Here is a 22,730-nt window from a genome sequence, read left to right as displayed (position 1 = left end):
CTACTCACAACTCCATTGGTTTGTGGCCACTAAACACGCTGGTCCTCCTCTGACCAGTTCCCGTGGCTGGTGGCAGCGCTGTGTTAGCTGTAGATGCCAGGCATCTCAGCTCCCCTGACTGCTTGGCTTCGCTCGGTCCTGTGTCACTGCACACCGACAAAGCTCCGCAGAGCCTCTTACTCTGTCCTCCTTCAAACACCTGCCAGACACTGACTCTGACCCTGACATCTGACCCACCCTTACCCTTTACTGCAGGATTTTTAACAAACAAACCTGTGGCTTCCTGCCACATGGAAAACCCGGACCAGAAATAAATTGGACTGCACCATTAACATACTGAAGTCAGTTTCATAACATAAAACCCAGAGCAGGTTTTCCCTAAATCTGTGTTGGACAAACAGTTTGTCTAAGACTAACCTTATTTATTATTACATTTATCCTGCATTGCAGTCACTGCTACGCCCTTGACTGCCATGCACAGCTACGGACTTCATACGTCTCCTTGCACAACCTGGGGAGAACACACAGCGACCCCCTGTGACATTGGTCACTACTTCACCATTGCAATCACAACTGCACCTGTGACTGCAATACCCCCTTATGGCCTCACTGTTATGATCCGGTGACCTTGGAGCAGCATGGGAACTTTCACTGGAGTAGGTGGTAACTGTACTGACCGCAAATCCTGATCTTAACACCGCAACTAGAAGTAGCCGTGGGATGTACCTAACAAACCTAGACACCTCGTCACAGCCGGAGGACTAAATACCCCTAAAGATGGAATTAGGAATACTATCTTGCCTCAGAGCAGAACCCCAAAGGATAGACAGCCCCCCACAAATATTGGCGGTGAGTCGGAGAGGAAAAAACATACACAGGCAGAAAAACAGGATTTAGCACAGGAGGCCACTCTAGTTAAAATAGGACAGGATAGGACAGAGTTCTGTGCAGTCAGTATTAAAACCCTTCAAAAATATCCACAGCAGAATATACAAAAACTTCCTCCATCTAACTTAAGACGTAGGAGCGTAAATCTGCAACACCAGCGAATCCTACACTCAGAGCAGGAATACAATCAAAAACAAGCACACAGCAGTGTGCCACAGAAAAAGAAACAGACACTTATCTTTGCTGAAATGGCAACCAAGCAGGAGAAGCCAGAAAGAGATCCATCATATCCCAAAACACATTGACAACTGGCAAGGACTAATGAGTCCTGCAAGCCAAAATACCCCAGTCAGAACTGCAATTAGCAGATACACCTGTCCAAGACTGCAGCCCAGGAACAAGTGCATTACCATCAACTACCACCAGAGGGAGCTCAAAAGCAGAATTCACAACACCTCACTACGCCTCTGTGTGCATTCTGGGGAGCACAAACAGCGCCCCCTAGCTGTAACAGGGGTCACTGCCTCACATACTGTATACCAAGGTGACGCACTGTCCCCATTGCTGTTCTGCATAGGCTTGAATCCCCTCAGTCAGATAATTCCAGAGTCTGGCTATGTATACAAGTTGTTCAAGAGCGGAAGACCCATCAGCCACCTCCTCTATATGGATGACATCAAGCTGTATGCGAGAAATGAGACATCAATTCACTAGTCCACCTGACAAGGATCTACAGCGAAGACATCGGGATGGCCTTTGGACTAGAGTGCGGCCGGTTGGTAATAAAGAGTGGGAAGGTAGTCAAGACTGATAGAGTGGAATAACCAGCAGGGCACAGAGCAGATGTACAGACAAGCTACAAGTACCTCGTCATCCCACAGGGAAACAGTTACCATGATGAGGAGGCAAGGAAAGCAGCAACATCCAATTACCATCAAAGGTAAGACAGGTCCTGAAGAGTCAGCTCAATGGGAAGAATAAAATCCGCGCCATCAATGCATATGCCCTACCAGTTATCAGATACTCTGCTGGCATACTGTGCTGGCCAAAAGAAGAGATGGAAGCTGCAGATGTGAAGACACGAAAGCTCCCCACAATGCATGGAGGTCTCCACCCTAAGTCTAACACAGAAAGATTATATGCCAACAGTGAGGAGGGTGCACGAGGCTTGATAAGCATCCAAGCCACCATCACGGATGAAATGAGGAGTATCCAGGAATACATCAGAAAAATGGCACCAAAAGATGAGATGCTGAGAGAAAGCCTAAGGCCGGGGACACACACAACGTATAAAAATACAGTCCATTTTACACGGACGAGAATCGCACAAATAATTACAAAACAGTGATCTGTGTGCAGTGCGAGGATGCGATTTCCTCGCAACAAATTATCCGTGTGGCATCCGTACGGCGAGATTTTCTCACCGGCTTGCAAAACAGACATAGAATGGATCCATGGCCTCAAATATTAGTAAAAACATATATACAGTCTAAATATTTATATATATATGTCAGTGAGACACATAGTAACATAGTTAGTAAGGCTGAAAAAAGACATTTGTCCATCCAGTTCAGCCTATATTCCATCATAATAAATCCCCAGATCTACGTCCTTCTACAGAACCTAATTGTATGATACAATATTGTTCTGCTCCAGGAAGACATCCAGGCCTCTCTTGAACCCCTCGACTGAGTTCGCCATCACCACCTCCTCAGGCAAGCAATTCCAGATTCTCACTGCCCTAACAGTAAAGAATCCTCTTCTATGTTGGTGGAAAAACCTTCTCTCCTCCAGACGCAAAGAATGCCCCCTTGTGCCCGTCACCTTCCTTGGTATAAACAGATCCTCAGCGAGATATTTGTATTGTCCCCTTATATACTTATACATGGTTATTAGATCGCCCCTCAGTCGTCTTTTTACTAGACTAAATAATCCTAATTTCGCTAATCTATCTGGGTATTGTAGTTCTCCCATCCCCTTTATTAATTTTTTTGCCCTCCTTTGTACTCTCTCTAGTTCCATTATATCCTTCCTGAACACCGGTGCCCAAAACTGGACACAGTACTCCATGTGCGGTCTAACTAGGGATTTGTACAGAGGCAGTATAATGCTCTCATCATGTGTATCCAGACCTCTTTTAATGCACCCCATGATCCTGTTTGCCTTGGCAGCTGCTGCCTGGCACTGGCTGCTCCAGGTAAGTTTATCATTAACTAGGCTCCCCAAGTCCTTCTCCCTGTCAGATTTACCCAGTGGTTTCCCGTTCAGTGTGTAATGGTGATATTGATTCCTTCTTCCCATGTGTATAACCTTACATTTATCATTGTTAAACCTCATCTGCCACCTTTCAGCCCAAGTTTCCAACTTATCCAGATCCATCTGTAGCAGAATACTATCTTCTCTTGTATTAACTGCTTTACATAGTTTTGTATCATCTGCAAATATCGATATTTTACTGTGTAAACCTTCTACCAGATAATTAATATATATATATATGTATATATATTTATATTTCATCATCATCATCAATCACCGGCTTTTGCTTTCTCCTTCCTAAACCCGACATGATATAAGACATGATTACATACAGTAAACCATGTCATATCCCCATTTTTTTTGCATATTCCTCATTACTAATGTCAGTAGTGTGTCTATGCAAAATTTGGCCGTTCTATCTACTAAATTAAAGGGTTAAATGGCGGAAAAAAATGGCGCCTATTCTGGCACTTGGCCACTCTCTTCCCATTCCCGTGTAGCGGTGGGATATGGGGTAATGAAGGGTTAATGTCACCTTGCTATTGTAAGGTGACATTAAGCCAAATTAATAATGGAGAGGCGTCAATTATGACACCTATCCATTATTAATCCAATAGTATGAAATGGTTAATAAAGCACACACATTAGGAAAAAATTATTTTAATGAAATAAAGACACAGGGTGTTGTTAGGGTATGTGCACACATTCAGGTTTTTTCGGGGTTTTTTTGCGATAAAAACGCATTAAAAATGCATGCATATGCATCCTATCATTTAGAATGCATTCTGCAATTTTTGTGCATATGATTCGTTTTTTTTCCGTGAAAAAAATGCATCGTGGTAAAAAAAAAAAGCAGCATGTTCATTAATTTTGTGGATTTTTTGAGTTTTTCCCACTATTCTATGCATTGGGAAAAAACACACAAAAAACGCGAAAAAATCACATGCGGATTTCTGGCAGAAATGTCCGGTTTTTGTCAGGAAATTTCTGCAAGAAATCCTGATGTGTGCACATACCCTAAGGCTATGTGCACACGTTCAGGATTTCTAGCAGAAATTTCCTGACAAAAACCGGACATTTCTGCCAGAAATCCGCATGTGATTTTTTTGCGTTTTTTTTTTTTTGCATTTTTGACACGTTTTTGTGCGTTTTGCTCGTTTTTTTGCATTTTTCCAAATGCATACATTAGCGGGAAAAATGCGAAAAATCCGCATGACATAAAACGGACATTTCTGTCAGAAATCCGCATGCTTTTTTCCTGCGTTTTTTATGCGTTTTTTGCGGTTTTTTGTGCGTTTTTCCCCAATGCATAGAATAGCGGGAAAAACGCGAAAAATCCGCAAAATTAATGAACATGCTGCTTTTATTTACCGCGATGCGTTTTTTTTTTTTTCCGGAAAAATGCATCATGTGCACAAAAATTGCAGAATACATTCAAAATGATAGGATACATATGTATGCGTTTTTTAATGAGTTTTTATAGCGTTTTTATTGCAAAAAAACACGGAAAAAACCTGAACGTGTGCACATACCCTAATAGATTATTAAACGCTCAATCCAATTGAAGACCCTTGTCACCTGAAACAAAGTTAAAATAAAAAAACAACAATATCCCATACCTCTCCGGCGTTACAGTCAAGTCCCACAATGTAAATCCATCAGAAGGGGTTAAATAATTTTACAAGCAGGAGCCTGCTAATGCAGCCGCCCCTGCCTGTAAAATCTTGGGAATGAATGGAAAGCAGGGGAATGTAGTTACCTAAACTTGCGGTGCTGCGCCCCCTGCTGGTATAAACTCATATGAACTCGACCGTGAGAAAAGATTCAGAAAAATTCCCACGCTGGAGTTCATATGAGTTTATGCCAGCAGGGGGCGCAGCACCGCAAGTCTAGGTAGCTACGTGGGATATTGGGATATTGTTATTTTTTTATTTTAACTTTGTTTCAGGTGACAAGGGTCTTCAATTGGATTGAGAGTATAATAAACTATTCCAACACCCTGTGTCTTTATTTCATTAAAACAATTTTTTCCTAATGTGTGTGTGTGTTTTATTAACCATTTACTAGTATTGGATTAATAATGGATAGGTGTCTTATTGACGCCTCTCCATTATTAATTTGGCTTAATGTCACCTTACAATAGCAAGGTGACATTAACCCTTTATTACCCCATATCCCACCGCTACACGGGAATGGGAAGAGAGTGGCCAAGTGGCAGAATAGGCGCATCTTCCAGATGTGCCTTTTCTGGGGTGGCTGGGGGCAGATGTTTTTAGCCAGGGGGGGCAATAACCATGGACCCTCTCCAGGCTATTAATATCTGCCCTCAGTCACTGGCTTTACTACTCTGGCGGAGAAAATTGCGCGGGAGCCCACGCCAGTTTTTTCCGCGATTTAACCCTTTATTTTAACACCTAGAGTCCCCAAATTTTGCACACAGACACTTCTAACATTAGTAGTGAGGAATATGTAAAAAAATAAGGGATATGAAATAGTTTACTGGATGTAACCATGTCTCATATCCTGTCGGGTTTGGGAAGGAGATAGCAAAAGCCGGCAATTGAATTACGGACTTTTCTGCTATATCGCGCTGTATGAAATATAAATATATATATATATATATATATATATATATATATATATGTGTCTCACTGACATATATATATATACCTATACTATGTGTAGACATTAATTTTATTTGTTCTATTCAAACCTGTCAGTGTGATTTTACTGTACACCGCGCTGAATTGCCGGCTTATCTTTAGAACACCGGTGCGTATTTCTCGCAAGTCACACTGATGTTCTGAGTGTAATTCGATTTTTTCTCACCCCCATAGACTTTCATTGGCGATTCTCGGCCGAGATACGCTGACAATCGCACCATGCTGTGATTTCACTCGGATCCTGAATACGGCCGAGAAAAGAACAGATATTAGGAGCTGCCCCCTAGATTAACATTGAGCTGAGTGCTATGTGATTTTTTTATCGCATTGCACTCGGCCATATTACGGTCTAGTGTGACTCCGGCCTAAGGCAGCAACAACAACAGATCAGGAAGTAACAGGAACATGAACCGCCATGGCAAGACAAGCCGCTGCATGGGCTGTACCATCGACAGATAATGGAGGTGGCTGACATGGAGAAATCCTACAAATGGCTGGAGAAAGAGCACATTAATCATAGTGGTACAAGAGCAAGCACTAAGTACCAGATCCATAGAAGAAGGTATCTACCACACAAGAGAAGACCCAAGGTGCAGACTATGCAAAGAAACCTCAGAAACTGTCCAACACATAGTAGCAGGATGCAAAATGCAAGAACAGCGTATACCGAATGCCACAACCAAGTAGCGGGAATTGTATACAGGAACATCTGCACAGCATATGGGCTAAGTCCCCCTAAGTCGAGGTGAGAGACCCCAGAGAAAGTGGTGGAGAATGAAAGGGCTAAAATCATGTGGGACTTCAAGATCCAGACGGATAATCAGGTGTTGGCTAACCAACCAGACATTGTGATAGTAGACAAGAAGACAGAAAAGATAATAGATGTGGCAGTGCCAAGAGACAGCAACATCAGAAAGAAGGAATATGAGAAGCTGGAGAAACACCAGGGCCTCAAAGGAGAACTGGAGAAGATGTGGAAGGTGAAGGCAACAGTGATTCCAGTGGTGATAGGAGCACTTGGAGCAGTGACCCCTAAGCTGGAAGAATGGCCACAACACATCCCAAGAGCAACAGGAGGTGTCTGTCCAGAAAAGTGCAATGCTGGGAACAACTAAGATCCTGCGCTGAACCCTGAAACTCCCAGGCCTCTTGTAGAGGACCCGAGAATGAGAAAGGACAACAAATACCACCCCAGTTGGGGGTGAGAAGGAAATATATATATATATATACAGTGGGGCAAAAAAGTATTTAGTCAGTCAGCAATAGTGCAAGTTCCACCACTTAAAAAGATGAGAGGCGTCTGTAATTTACATCATAGGTAGACCTCAACTATGGGAGACAAACTGAGAAAAAAAAATCCAGAAAATCACATTGTCTGTTTTTTTAACATTTTATTTGCATATTATGGTGGAAAATAAGTATTTGGTCAGAAACAAACAATCAAGATTTCTGGCTCTCACAGACCTGTAACTTCTTCTTTAAGAGTCTCCTCTTTCCTCCACTCATTACCTGTAGTAATGGCACCTGTTTAAACTTGTTATCAGTATAAAAAGACACCTGTGCACACCCTCAAACAGTCTGACTCCAAACTCCACTATGGTGAAGACCAAAGAGCTGTCAAATGACACCAGAAACAAAATTGTAGCCCTGCACCAGGCTGGGAAGACTGAATCTGCAATAGCCAACCAGCTTGGAGTGAAGAAATCAACAGTGGGAGCAATAATTAGAAAATGGAAGACATACAAGACCACTGATAATCTCCCTCGATCTGGGGCTCCACGCAAAATCCCACCCCGTGGGGTCAGAATGATCACAAGAACGGTGAGCAAAAATCCCAGAACCACGCGGGGGGACCTAGTGAATGAACTGCAGAGAGCTGGGACCAATGTAACAAGGCCTACCATAAGTAACACACTACGCCACCATGGACTCAGATCCTGCAGTGCCAGACGTATCCCACTGCTTAAGCCAGTACATGTCTGGGCCCGTCTGAAGTTTGCTAGAGAGCATTTGGATGATCCAGAGGAGTTTGGGGAGAATGTCCTATGGTCTGATGAAACCAAACTGGAACTGTTTGGTAGAAACACAACTTGTCGTGTTTGGAGGAAAAAGAATACTGAGTTGCATCCATCAAACACCATACCTACTGTAAAGCATGGTGGTGGAAACATCATGCTTTGGGGCTGTTTCTCTGCAAAGGGGCCAGGACGACTGATCCGGGTACATGAAAGAATGAATGGGGCCATGTATCGTGAGATTTTGAGTGCAAACCTCCTTCCATCAGCAAGGGCATTGAAGATGAAACGTGGCTGGGTCTTTCAACATGACAATGATCCAAAGCACACCGCCAGAGCAACGAAGGAGTGGCTTCGTAAGAAGCATATGAAGGTCCTGGAGTGGCCTAGCCAGTCTCCAGATCTCAACCCTATAGAAAACCTTTGGAGGGAGTTGAAAGTCCGTGTTGCCAAGCGAAAAGCCAAAAACATCACTGCTTTAGAGGAGATCTGCATGGAGGAATGGGCCAACATACCAACAACAGTGTGTGGCAACCTTGTGAAGACTTACAGAAAACGTTTGACCTCTGTCATTGCCAACAAAGGATATATTACAAAGTATTGAGATGAAATTTTGTTTCTGACCAAATACTTATTTTCCACCATAATATGCAAATAAAATGTTAAAAAGCAGACAATGTGATTTTCTGGATTTTTTTTTCTCAGTTTGTCTCCCATAGTTGAGGTCTACCTATGATGTAAATTACAGACGCCTCTCATCTTTTTAAGTGGTGGAACTTGCACTATTGCTGACTGACTAAATACTTTTTTGCCCCACTGTATATATATATATATATATATATATATATATATATATATAATCACTCAAAAAAGAGGCAGCACTCCATAGTTTAAGTGAAAAATGTGGAAGGTTTAATCGACCCACATAACCGGGCAACGTTTCAGCTCCATCTGAGCCTTTATCAAGCCTTAATAAAGGCTCAGATGGAGCTGAAACGTCGCCCGGTTATGTGGGCCGATTAAACCTTCCACATTTTTCACTTAAACTATGGAGTGCTGCCTCTTTTTTGAGTGTCTGTAAACTTGGTGCAATCGCTGGACTGGATGCTTGAGGCCCTGCACCTGAAGATAAGTATTATAGTTGTGCTGTTCCTTTTTTTCTATTATATATATATATATATATATATATATATATATATAGTTGGAGCACCCCCAGACGCAGGGCAACGGGTTACTCGGTACCGGTCCTCTGCTGGCTCCGTTCTGGGGATGTCACGGTGGCTGGACCCGGTCCGTGACCCTGCTAAGGGGCGTCCAATGAAAGGTGATAGGAGTCTGTCAAGGTTTCGTGACGCCACCTGTGATGTTCGGTCAGGGTGACCGACGCTGCTTGGGGTCCACTGGGGTGATGTGATGGCAGCTAGCTGGTGTAACTTCCCACAGGTGAAGTATGTCCCCAGGACTTCCCAGTAAGGTTCTGTTTTCGTTCGTTCTAGTTCTTTCTAATTCTTTCTCTTTCGTTCCAGATGTTTCTAGTTTCTCGTCCCCCAGGTATGTTATGGCTAGGACGCACCCGTTTGACGGGAAGGCTTGGAGCTCTTTCGGGACCCTAGAGACGCCCCTCTCCACGCGTTGCCCCCTATGTCTGCGTAGGTAAATTAAGGTAGACAGTTAACCTATAATTAACTGTACTGCGGAGTTTGAAGTAAGGCATAGAGTCAGTTACTTCCTCGGTGTTCCGGCCACCGGCTACACGCCTCAGTAGGATGTTGCCGTTCTCGGGGCACGACTCCTACTGGTTCTCATTGTGCTGATCTCGTTTCTCACTGTTCCACAATATCCTTCGGTTCGTGTCTCTTTCTTAGGATACCGCCGCAAGGTAGTGCAGGCGCGGTTCCGTAATGTTCTGTTCTGTTCGCTAGGTACCTGCCAGGTTCCCACGCCTGCCAGGGACCCCCCTGAATCTTCTCCCTGCAGCACCCCCGGCTAAGGGATGCTGCCTGAATCCAACCCAGTCAGCTTCTGATCTAACTTCCTATCCAACCCCTAGTTTTACCAGTGTGAGGAGTGGCCCAATAAATAAAGCCTTTTTCTCCCCCTAGTGGCCGGAGTGTGAAGTGTAATGTGTGCTGGTGATATCTGGTCAGTAGAACTCCTCAGTGCCATCGGACGTACCGCTACTCGCCTTGGGGCCATACTGCAACGACCAGATCTCTGGGGCGCTGCATATATATACAGTACAGACCAAAAGTATGGGCACACCTTCTCATTTAAATATTTTTCTGTATTTTCATGACTATGAAAATTGTACATTCACACTGAAGGCATCAAAACTATGAATTAACACATGTGGAATTATATACTTAACAAAAAAGTGTGAAACAACTGAAATTATGTCTTATATTCTAGGTTCCTCAAAGTAGCCACCTTTTGCTTTGATGACTGCTTTGCACACTCTTGGCATTCTCTTGATGATCTTCAAGAGGTAGTCACAGGGAATGGTTTTCACTTCACAGGTGTGCCCTGTCAGGTTTAATAAGTGGGATGTCTTGCCTTATAAATGAGGTTGGGACCATCAGTTGTGTTGAGCAGAAGTCTGGTGGATACACAGCTGATAGTCCTACTGAATAGACTGTTAGAATTTGTATTATGGCAATAAAAAAGCAGCTAAGTAAAGAAAAACGAGTGGTCATCGTTACTTTAAGAAATGAAGGTCAGTCAGTCTGCAAAATTGGGAAAACTTTGAAAGTGTCCCCAAGTGCTGTGGCAAAAATCATCAAACGCTACAAAGAAACTGGCTCACATGAGGACCGCCCCAGGAAAGGAAGACCAAGAGTCACCTCTGCTTCTGAGGATAAGTTTATCCGAGTCACCAGCCTCAGAAATCGCAGGTTAACAGCAGCTCAGATTAGAGACCAGGTCAATGCCACACAGAGCTCTAGCAGCAGACACATCTCTGTTATGATAAGGCAATTCAGTACCACAATGGACATAGAAGCCAGAGCACACACAGTGACCTGACAATAACCCAAAAACATAGAACGAGCTCTGAGACGTGGAAACTCTGCTGACCGCAATCCCTAATCCTCTCCAACACACACTAGAGGCAGCCGTGGATTGCGCCTAACGCTCCCTATGCAACTCGGCACAGCCTGAGAAACTAGCTAGCCTGAAGATAGAAAATAAGCCTACCTTGCCTCAGAGAAATACCCCAAAGGAAAAGGCAGCCCCCACATATAATGACTGTGAGTAAGATGAAAAGACAAACGTAGAGATGAAATAGATTTAGCAAAGTGAGGCCCGACTTTCTGAACAGAGCGAGGATAGGAAAGGTAACTTTGCGGTCAACACAAAACCCTACAAGCAACCACGCAAAGGGGGCAAAAAGACCCTCCGTACCGAACTAATGGCACGGAGGTACACCCTCTGCGTCCCAGAGCTTCCAGCAAGCAAGAAAAAACAAACAAGCAAGCTGGACAGAAAAAAACAGCAAACAAAATAACAAAAGCGGAACTTAGCTATGCAGAGCAGCAGGCCACAGGAACGATCCAGGAGGAAGCAAGTCCTATACTAGAACATTGACTGGAGGCCAGGATCAGAGCACCAGGTGGAGTTAAATAGAGCAGCACCTAACGACTTCACCACATTACCTGAGGAAGGAAACTCAGAAGCCGCAGTACCACTCTCCTCCACCAACGGAAGCTCACAGACAGAATCAGCCGAAGTACCACTTGTGACCACAGGAGGGAGCTCTGCCACAGAATTCACAACAGTACCCCCCCTTGAGGAGGGGTCACCGAACCCTCACCAGAGCCCCCAGGACAACCAGGATGAGCCATATGAAAGGCACGAACAAGATCGGGAGCATGGACATCAGAGGCAAAGACCCAGGAATTATCTTCCTGAGCATAACCCTTCCACTTAACCAGATACTGGAGTTTCCGTCTCGAAACACGAGAATCCAAAATCTTCTCCACAATATACTCCAACTCCCCCTCCACCAAAACCGGGGCAGGAGGATCAACAGATGGAACCATAGGTGCCACGTATCTCCGCAACAATGACCTATGGAATACGTTATGGATGGAAAAAGAATCTGGAAGGGTCAAACGAAAAGATACAGGATTAAGAACCTCAGAAATCCTATATGGACCAATGAAACGAGGCTTAAATTTAGGAGAGGAAACCTTCATAGGAATATGACGAGATGACAACCAAACCAAATCCCCAACACGAAGTCGGGGACCCACACAGCGTCTGCGATTAGCAAAACGTTGAGCCTTCTCCTGGGACAAGGTCAAATTGTCCACTACATTAGTCCAGATCTGCTGCAACCTGTCCACCACAGTATCCACACCAGGACAGTCCGAAGACTCAACCTGCCCTGAAGAGAAACGAGGATGGAACCCAGAGTTGCGGAAAAACGGCGAAACCAAGGTAGCCGAGCTAGCCCGATTATTAAGGGCGAACTCAGCCAAAGGCAAAAAGGACACCCAGTCACCCTGATCAGCAAAAACAAAGCATCTCAGATATGTTTCCAAGGTCTGATTGGTTCGTTCGGTCTGGCCATTAGTCTGAGGATGGAAAGCCGAGGAAAAAGACAAGTCAATGCCCATCCTAGCACAAAAGGCTCGCCAAAACCTTGAAGCAAACTGGGAACCTCTGTCAGAAACGATATTCTCCGGAATGCCATGTAAATGAACCACATGCTGGAAGAACAATGGCACCAAATCAGAGGAGGAAGGTAATTTAGACAAGGGTACCAAATGTACCATCTTAGAGAAGCGATCACAAACCACCCAAATGACTGACATTTTTTGAGAGACGGGAAGATCTGAAATAAAATCCATAGAGATATGTGTCCAAGGCCTCTTCGGGACCGGCAAGGGCAAAAGCAACCCACTGGCACGAGAACATCAGGGCTTAGCCCGAGCACAAATCCCACAGGACTGCACAAAAGAACGCACATCCCGTGACAGAGATGGCCACCAAAAGGATCTAGCCACTAACTCTCTGGTACCAAAGATTCCAGGATGACCAGCCAACACCGAACAATGAACCTCAGAGATAACTCTATTCGTCCACCTATCAGGGACAAACAGTTTCTCCGCTGGGCAACGATCAGGTTTATTAGCCTGAAATTTTTGCAGCACCCGCCGCAAATCAGGGGAGATGGCAGACACAATTACTCCCTCTTTGAGAATACCCACCGGCTCAGATAAACCCGGAGAGTGGGGCACAAAACTCCTAGACAGGGCATCCGCCTTCACATTTTTAGAGCCCGGAAGGTACGAAACCACAAAGTCGAAACGGGAGAAAAACAGCGACCAGCGAGCCTGTCTAGGATTCAACCGTTTGGCAGACTCGAGATAAGTCAAGTTCTTATGATCAGTCAAGACCACCACGCGATGCTTAGCTCCTTCAAGCCAATGACGCCACTCCTCGAATGCCCACTTCATGGCCAGCAACTCTCGATTGCCAACATCATAATTTCGCTCAGCAGGCGAAAACTTCCTGGAAAAGAAGGCGCATGGTTTCATCACCGAGCAATCAGAACTTCTCTGCGACAAAACAGCCCCCGCTCCAATTTCAGAAGCTTCAACCTCGACCTGGAACGGAAGCGAAACATCTGGCTGACATAACACAGGGGCAGAAGAAAAACGACGCTTCAACTCTTGAAAAGCTTCCACAGCAGCAGAAGACCAATTGACCACATCAGCACCCTTCTTGGTCAAATCGGTCAATGGTTTAGCAATACTAGAAAAATTGCAGATGAAGCGACGATAAAAATTAGCAAAGCCCAGGAACTTTTGCAGACTCTTCAGAGAAGTTGGCTGAGTCCAATCATGGATGGCCTGGACCTTAACAGGATCCATCTCGATAGTAGAAGGGGAAAAAATGAACCCCAAAAATGAAACCTTCTAAACACCAAAGAGACACTTTGATCCCTTCACAAACAAAGAATTAGCACGCAGGACCTGGAACACCATTCTGACCTGCTTCACATGAGACTCCCAATCATCCGAGAAGACCAAAATATCATCCAAGTACACAATCAGGAATTTATCCAGGTATTCTCGGAAGATGTCATGCATAAAGGACTGAAACATTGATGGAGCATTGGCAAGTCCGAATGGCATAACTAGGTATTCAAAATGTCCCTCGGGCGTATTAAATGCAGATATCCATTCATCGCCTCGCTTTATACGCACAAGATTATATGCACCACCAAGATCTATTTTGGTGAACCAACTAGCCCCCTTAATCCGAGCAAACAAATCAGATAACAGCGGCAAGGGGTACTGAAATTTGACCGTGATCTTATTTAGAAGGCGGTAATCTATACAAGGTATCAGCTAACCATCCTTCTTGGCCACAAAAAAGAACCCTGCTCCTAATGGCGACGATGACGGGCGAATATGCCCCTTCTCCAAGGAATCCTTCACATAACTTCGCATAGCGGCGTGCTCAGGCACAGACAAATTAAATAGTCGACCTTTTGGGAATTTACTACCAGGAATCAAATCGATAGCACAATCACAATCCCTATGCGGAGGTAGGGCATCGGACTTGGGCTCATCAAATACATCCCGGTAATCAGACAAGAACTCTGGGACCTCAGAAGGGGTGGATGACGAAATAGACAGGAATGGAACATCACCATGTACCCCCTGACAACCCCAGCTGGACACAGACATGGATTTCCAATCTAATACTGGATTATGGACTTGTAGCCATGGCAACCCCAACACGGCCACATCATGCAGATTATGCAACACCAGAAAGCGAATATCCTCCTGATGTGCAGGAGCCATGAACATGGTCAGCTGGGTCCAATACTGAGGCTTATTCTTGGCCAAAGGCGTAGCATCAATTCCTCTCAGTGGAATAGGACACTGCAAGGGCTCCAAGAAAAACCCACAACGCCTAGCATACTCCAAGTCCATCAAATTCAGGGCAGCGCCTGAATCCACAAATGCCATGACAGAATAGGATGACAAAGAGCAGATCAAAGTAACGGACAAAAGAAATTTTGACTGTACTGTACCAATGGTGGCAGACCTAGCGAACCGCTTAGTGCGTTTAGGACAATCAGAGATAGCATGAGTGGAATCACCACAGTAGAAACACAGCCCATTCTGACGTCTGTGTTCTTGCCGTTCAACTCTGGTCAAAGTCCTATCGCACTGCATAGGCTCAGGTTTATGCTCAGATAATACCGCCAAATGGTGCATAGATTTACGCTCACGCAAGCGTCGACCGATCTGAATGGCCAAAGACATAGACTCATTCAGACCAGCAGGCATAGGAAATCCCACCATGACATCCTTAAGGGCTTCAGAGAGACCCTTTCTGAAAATAGCTGCGAGCGCACCTTCATTCCATAGAGTGAGTACGGACCACTTTCTAAATTTCTGACAATATACCTCTATCTCATCCTGTGCCTGACACAGAGCCAGCAAATTTTTCTCTGCCTGATCCACTGAATTAGGTTCATCGTACAGCAATCCGAGCGCCAGGAAAAACGCAACAATATTACCTAATGCAGGATCTCCTGGCGCAAGAGAAAATGCCCAGTCCTGAGGGTCGCCACGTAAAAAACAAATAATGATCCTAACTTGTTGAACTGGGTCACCAGAGGAGCGAGGTTTCAAAGCCAGAAATAGTTTACAATTATTTTTGAAACTCAGAAACTTAGTTCTATCTCCAAAAAACAAATCAGGAATAGGTATTCTAGGTTCTAACATATATTTCTGATCAATAGTGTCTTGAATCTTTTGTACTCTTGCCGTGAGCTGATCCACACATGAAGACAGACCTTTAATGTCCATCGCTACACCTGTGTCCTGAACCACCCAAATGTCTAGGGGAAAAAAAAGGCAAAACACAGTGCAGAGAAAAAAAAAAGGTCTCAGAACTTCTTTTTTCCCTCTATTGAGAATCATTAGTACTTTAGGCCTCCAGTACTGTTATGATAAGGCAATTCAGTACCAAAATGGACATAGAAGCCAGAGCACACACAGTGACCTGACAATAACCCAAAAACATAGAACGAGCTCTGAGACGTGGAAACTCTGCTGACCGCAATCCCTAATCCTCTCCAACACACACTAGAGGCAGCCGTGGATTGCGCCTAACGCTCCCTATGCAACTCGGCACAGCCTGAGAAACTAGCTAGCCTGAAGATAGAAAATAAGCCTACCTTGCCTCAGAGAAATACCCCAAAGGAAAAGGCAGTCCCCACATATAATGACTGTGAGTAAGATGAAAAGACAAACGTAGAGATGAAATAGATTTAGCAAAGTGAGGCCCGACTTTCTGAACAGAGCGAGGATAGGAAAGGTAACTTTGCGGTCAACACAAAACCCTACAAACAACCACGCAAAGGGGGCAAAAAGACCCTCCGTACCGAACTAACGGCACGGAGGTACACCCTCTGCGTCCCAGAGCTTCCAGCAAGCAAGAAAAAACAAACAAGCAAGCTGGACAGAAAAAAACAGCAAACAAAATAACAAAAGCGGAACTTAGCTATGCAGAGCAGCAGGCCACAGGAACGATCCAGGAGGAAGCAAGTCCTATACTAGAACATTGACTGGAGGCCAGGATCAGAGCACCAGGTGGAGTTAAATAGAGCAGCACCTAACGACTTCACCACATTACCTGAGGAAGGAAACTCAGAAGCCGCAGTACCACTCTCCTCCACCAACGGAAGCTCACAGACAGAATCAGCCGAAGTACCACTTGTGACCACAGGAGGGAGCTCTGCCACAGAATTCACAACAATCTCTACAACAACTGTTAAGAGGAGACTTTGTGCAGCAGGCCTTCATGGTAAAATAGCTGCTAGGAAACCACTGCTAAGGACAGGCAACAAGCAGAAGAGACTTGTTTGGATGAAAGAACACAAGGAATGGACATTAGACCAGTGGAAATCTGTGCTTTGGTCTGATGAGTCCAAATTTGAGATCTTTGGTTCCAACCACCGTGTCTTTGTGCGATGCAGAAAAGGTGAACGGATGGACTCTACATGCCTGGTGCCCACCGTGAAGCATGGAGGAGGAGGTGTGATGGTGTGGGGGGGCTTTGCTGGTGACACTGTTGGGGATTTATTTAAAATTGAAGTCATACTGAACCAGCATGGCTACCACAGCATCTTGCAGCGGCATGCTATTCCATCCGGTTTGCGTTTAGTTGGACCATCATTTATTTTTCAACAGTACAATGACCCCAAACACATCTCCAGGCTGTGTAAGGGCTATTTGACCAAGAAGGAGAGTGATGGGTAGCAGGTTTAATAAGATGTAAATAAGTTAGAGCCTTCAAACTTCAAACAAGAGCAGGATTTATTAACAGATGCATAAATCTTACAAACCAAAAAGTTTTGTTGCTCAGTTAAATTTTTATAAATTTTAAACATAAAAGTGTGGGTCAATTATTATTCAACCCCTAGGTTTAATATTTTGTGGAATAACCTTTGCTTGCAATTACAGCTAATAATCGTCTTTTATAAGACCTGATCAGGCCGGCACAGGTCTCTGGAGTTATCTTGGCCCACTCCTCCATGCAGATCTTCTCCAAGTTATCTAGGTTCTTTGGGTGTCTCATGTGGACTTTAATCTTGAGCTCCTTCCACAAGTTTTCAATTGGGTTAAGGTCAGTAGACTGACTAGGCCACTGCAACACCTTGATTTTTTGCCTCTTGAACCAGGCCTTGGTTTTCTTGGCTGTGTGCATTGGGTCGTTGTCTTGTTAGAAGATGAAATGACGACCCATCTTAAGATCCTTGATGGAGGAGCGGAGGTTCTTGGCCAAAATCTCCAGGTAGGCCGTGCTATCCATCTTCCCATGGATGCGGACCAAATGGCCAGGCCCCTTGGCTGAGAAACAGCCCCACAGCATGATGCTGCCACCACCATGCTTGACTGTAGGGATGGTATTCTTGGGGCCGGATGCAGTGCCATCCAGTCTCCAAACGTCACGTGTGTGGTTGGCACCAAAGATCTCGATCTTGGTCTCACCAGACCAGAGAACCTTGAACCAGTCAGTCTCAGAGTCCTCCAAGTGATTATGAGCAAACTGTAGACGAGCCTTGACATGACGCTTTGAAAGTAAAGGTACCTTACGGGCTCGTCTGGAACGGAGACCATTGCGGTGGAGTACGTTACTTATGGTATTGACTGAAACCTTCCTTGTTGTCCTTGGGTTAGCCTTGACTCTTCGGACAAGCCTGGCCTCGGCACGGGAGGAAACTTTCAAAGGCTGTCCAGGCCGTGGAAGGCTAACAGTAGTTCCATAAGCCTTCCACTTCCGGATGATGCTCCCAACAGTGGAGACAGGTAGGCCCAACTCCTTGGAAAGGGTTTTGTACCCCTTGCCAGCCTTGTGACCCTCCACGATCTTGTCTCTGATGGCCTTGGAATGCTCCTTTGTCTTTCCCATGTTGACCATGTATGAGTGCTGTTCACAAGTTTGGGGAGGGTCTTAAATAGTCAGAAAAGGCTGGAAAAAGAAATAATTAATCCAAACATGTGAAGCTCATTGTTCTTTGTGCCTGAACTACTTCTTAATACTTTAGGGGAACCAAACAGAATTCTGGTGGGTTGAGGGGTTGAATAATAAATGACCCTCTGAAAAGACTTTTCACAATTTAAAAAAAAATAAAAATAAAAAAAAAGAAATAACATTCTTTTTTGCTGCAGTGCATTTCACATTTCCAGGCTGATCTACAGTCCAAATGTCACAATGCCAAGTTAATTCCAAATGTGTAAACCTGCTAAATCTGCAGGGGGTTGAATACTACTTGTAGGCACTGTATGTGTGTGTGCCATGTATCTATGTGTGTGTGTGCCATGTATGTGTGTGTGCCATGTATGTATGTGTGTGTGCCATGTACATGTGTGTTCTATATACGTATGTTCCATGTACTGTATGTATGTGTGTGTGCCCTGTACATGTGTGCCATGTACCTGTACTGTATGTGTGTACCATGTACAGGTGTGTGCCTTATACTATATACATGTGCAATGTATATGTGTGCAACATGTACTGTATGTGTGAACCATGTACATGTACTGTATGTATACGCCATGCATGTGTGCCATGTACGTGTGTGCAACATGTACTGTATGTGTGTACCATGTACGTGTGTGCGATATGTACATGTACTGTATGTATGTGTGTGTGCCATGTACATGTACTGTATGTATACATTTTTGCACATGTCACTTATTGGGGTCAGTCATCAGCACTACAAATCGACAGTGAATTCAAAACAATGGGTCAACGAATACTGATGTGTTGTGATGCTGCAGCCTGCAACCCATTTTGCCCTTTTACAAATGTTCTACGTTAATACTTTCTAATGTTTACTTTAAGGATGTGTGCACACGTTCAGGATTTTTTGCGTTTTTTCCGCAAATTTCTCTATAAAAACGCAGAAAAAACGCATACATTAAGCATCCTATTATTAGAATGCAATCTGCAATTTTTGTGCACACGTTGCGTTTTTTTCTGTGGCGGAATCGCATTCTGGAAAAAAACGCAGCATGTTCATTCTTTGTGCGGAATCGCGGGGATTCCGCACACATAGGAATGCATTGATCCGCTTACTTTCCGCATGTGGCTATGCCCACCATGCGGGAAGTAAGCGGATCATGTGCGGTTGGTACCCGGGGAGGAGGAGAGGAGACTCTCCTCCAGGCCCTGGGAGCCATATAATTGTTAGAAAAAAAAAAGAATTAAAATAAAAAATCATGATATTCTCACCTTCCGGCGTCCCCGGCAGCCTTCCCGCTCCTCGCGATGCTTTCATTCCCAATAATGCAGTGCGAAAATGACCTGTGATGACGTAGCGGTCTCGCGAGACCGCTACTTCATCTGGGGTCATAGCTGCAATGCATTATTGGGACCGGAGCATCGCGAGGAGCGGGAAGGCTGTTGGGGACGCCGGAAGGTGAGAATATCATGATTTTTTATTTTTTTAACGTTCTATCTTTTTACTATTGATGCTGCGTAGGCCGCATCAATAGTACAAATGTTGGTCACACTTGTCAAACACTGTCAATCAGTTTTCCAAGTGATGCTACAAATCGTTTGGAAAACGCTAGCATTACGCTAATTACGCTTGTAAAACGCTAGTGTTTAGCGGGAAAACGCATACCAATTCCGCATGCGATATACCCGCGGCAGGAGTTGCAGAATTACCGTGGAAATTTATGCAGCAATTCTGCAACATGTGCACAGAGCCTAAAAAGTTTTCCATTAAAAAATTGTCATATTCAATGTATGCAGTTTTTTCTTTGCAGCAAGTTCAGCTAACAATAAAATGCCTACTGGTAACTGAGGAAGAGGGAGTAGGTCACAAAAATTGGCAAATAAGGGGATGACTTCTATAAAGCCCCTCTGCTGTATGGTACTGTAGAATTTACAATAGCTGTCACTCATTTAAGAAGTGAAATCTGGAATTGTACTATACCTATATTTCTCTGCCGTATCTGTGATTCACGAATTGTGGTATGTGTTAAAGGGGGGGCCCAGTGAGACTCTTTCGCCCGGGGCCCTCAAAAACCTGGAGCCGGCCCTGCGTTCATGTACGATTATTTTTGCTGCTATTATAGGCGCCATCATATTCCACAGCGCTGCAAAGGGGGAAACTGAGAAACCAGGCAAATGCAGGGAGAACATACGAACTCCTCGCAGATGTCGTCCTACGTGGGATTTGATCCTAGGACTGAACTAGCGAGTAATATATGTCCTCTACCCCATTCTTACTAGGGTCTTACTACCCCTCGGGCATTAACCCTTCCTTCCCCAGCCCCTCCTTCTCCTGGAGCTTTATCACATTCAGGCTTCTGTAACTTATCATTTCCTTACAGATCATCTTGAAGAGAAGAAAAGGAGATGAAGAGGAGGACGGGATGAAGAGGACAACCTCTATGTAACAGAGCATCACATTATAGAACTGTTTGTGACTGGCTACATGTATCTGCACAGTGGAGGGGATTCTGCTCTGTGATCTCTCCCCAGTCTCAGGGACATTTCTATCCATATGCACTCAAGCACCTTACTGCAGTTGGGTCATTCCATGTCAAGTGAACCATTGATTTTTACCTCTATATTTTTAACTAGATGGTGGCCCGATTCTAACGCATCGGCTATTCTAGAATATGCATGTCCCCGTAGTATATGGACAATGATGATTCCAGAATTCGCAGCAGACTGTGCCCGTCGCTGATTGGTCGAGGCAACCTTTATGCCATCATCGTCGCCATGGCAACCATTATGACATCTACGTCGATACTGTGCCCATCGCTGAATCAGAAACGTGGGATTTCTACGTCCTTTATGACATCATCGTCGCTGTGCCCGTTGCTGATTGGTCGAGGTCTGGCGGCTTCGACCAATCAGCGACGCAGGATGTCTACGTCCTATATGACATCATCGTCGCTGTGCCCGTCGCTGATTGGTCGAGGCCTGGCGGCCTCGACCAATCAGAGACGCAGGATTTCTACGTCGATACTGTGCCCGTCGCTGATTGGTCGAGGCCTGGCGGCCTCGACCAATCAGAAATGCTGTAGATAAGCCCCCGATGTATACTGAAAGATGAGAAAAAGAGGTTAGATTATACTCACCTAGGGGCGCTCCTGGTGTGGTCCGGTCCGATGGGCGTCGCGGTTCGGGGACTCCCATCTTCTTACGATGACGTCCTCTTCTTGTCTTCTTGCCATGGCTCCGGTGCAGGTGTACTGATCAGTCCTGTTGAGGGCAAAGGAGAGTACTGCAGTGCGCAGGTGCTGGACCTCTCTGACCTTTCCCGACGCATGCGCACTGCAGTACTTTGCTCTGCCCTCAACAGGACTGATCAGTACACCTGCACCGGAGCCGCGACAAGAAGACAAGAAGAGGACGTCATCGTAAGAAGATAGGAGGCGCCGGACCAGGACGGTGACGCCCATCGAATCGGACAGGACCGTAGCGGGACCGCCCCTGGTTGAGTATAATCTAACCTCTTTTTCTCATCTTTCAGGATACATCGGGGGCTTATCTACAGCATTACAGAATGCATTACAGAATGCTGGAGATAAGCCTCTGATGCCGGTGGGCTTATTTTATAGGCCATTTTTGGGGTGACAGATTCCCTTTAAGTGAAGCTCAATTTTTTGTTTTTTCTATGAAATAATCAGATGAGAGTGATCGAGTGCGGCCAAAAATGGATCCATCCCATCTTAGCAATAAGAGTCACCACACGTATCACCGATTGTGGCTCTTCATCAGGGGTGAGAGCCAAATGAGCACAGGACCCTTTTATTATACAGCTGCATATACATGATGTGTTTACACTTATTAATTCGTTCACATCAATTAGCCCCATAACATCTTACATAACGTGGACCAGTGTGTTCAGGTCGCCGGCGTCGGCTCAGCGTCCAGAACTAGTGTAATGCACAGGTCAAACTCGACGGCCTGCGCATAGTGATGACTAGTGTTGAGTAGTGTTGAGCGATACCTTCCGATATCGGAAAGTATCGGTATCGGTTTGGATCGGCCGATATTCAAAAAATATCGGATATCGCCGATACCGATACCCGATCCCAATGCAAGTCAATGGGACCAAAATATCGGAATTAAAATAAACCCTTTCTTTCCTTGTAGGTTCATTCTACCTGAAGGAAAACAACTAAGAATAATGTAGGATGTATGGGGGAGGTGGCGGAGACATTAAAGGCAATGAGGATTAGTCCAATCAAATAGAATAGCATGTTTTTTGTTTTTTTTTAAAGAAGTTCGGATTGAAAAAGATATTGAGTATGTAAATTTTTTTTATTTTGTCAGATATTGATGTTTCACTATTCCACGCCCTTCCCCTTCTTTTTTTTCTTTTTTTTTTTTTTCTTTTCCCACACTTTCA

At 44.8% G+C, this 22,730-nt stretch overlaps 1 protein-coding gene across 2 annotated transcripts in view; it reads left to right on the top strand.

Annotated features, from left to right (window-relative positions):
* Positions 1-22,730, top strand: part of LOC138672485 (RNA polymerase-associated protein LEO1-like) — a 233,266-nt gene that overhangs the window by 44,901 nt on the left and 165,635 nt on the right. Inside the window, exon 5 of one of the 2 annotated variants that reach the window (XM_069760500.1) lies at positions 20,698-21,361. The exons of the other annotated variant lie outside the window; for it this stretch is intronic. Within the exon in view, the coding sequence (XP_069616601.1) occupies positions 20,698-20,707 (10 nt within the window). The 3' untranslated portion in view covers positions 20,708-21,361. Of the gene's footprint in view, positions 1-20,697; positions 21,362-22,730 lie in introns of those variants that run through there. 2 annotated transcript variants of the gene reach the window in all.

This window comes from Ranitomeya imitator, chromosome 3, assembly GCF_032444005.1.
Source record: "Ranitomeya imitator isolate aRanImi1 chromosome 3, aRanImi1.pri, whole genome shotgun sequence".
NCBI lineage: Eukaryota > Metazoa > Chordata > Amphibia > Anura > Dendrobatidae > Ranitomeya > Ranitomeya imitator.
The sequence above is the reverse complement of the archived record's forward strand: the minus strand, read 5'-3'. Positions and strand labels throughout refer to the sequence as shown.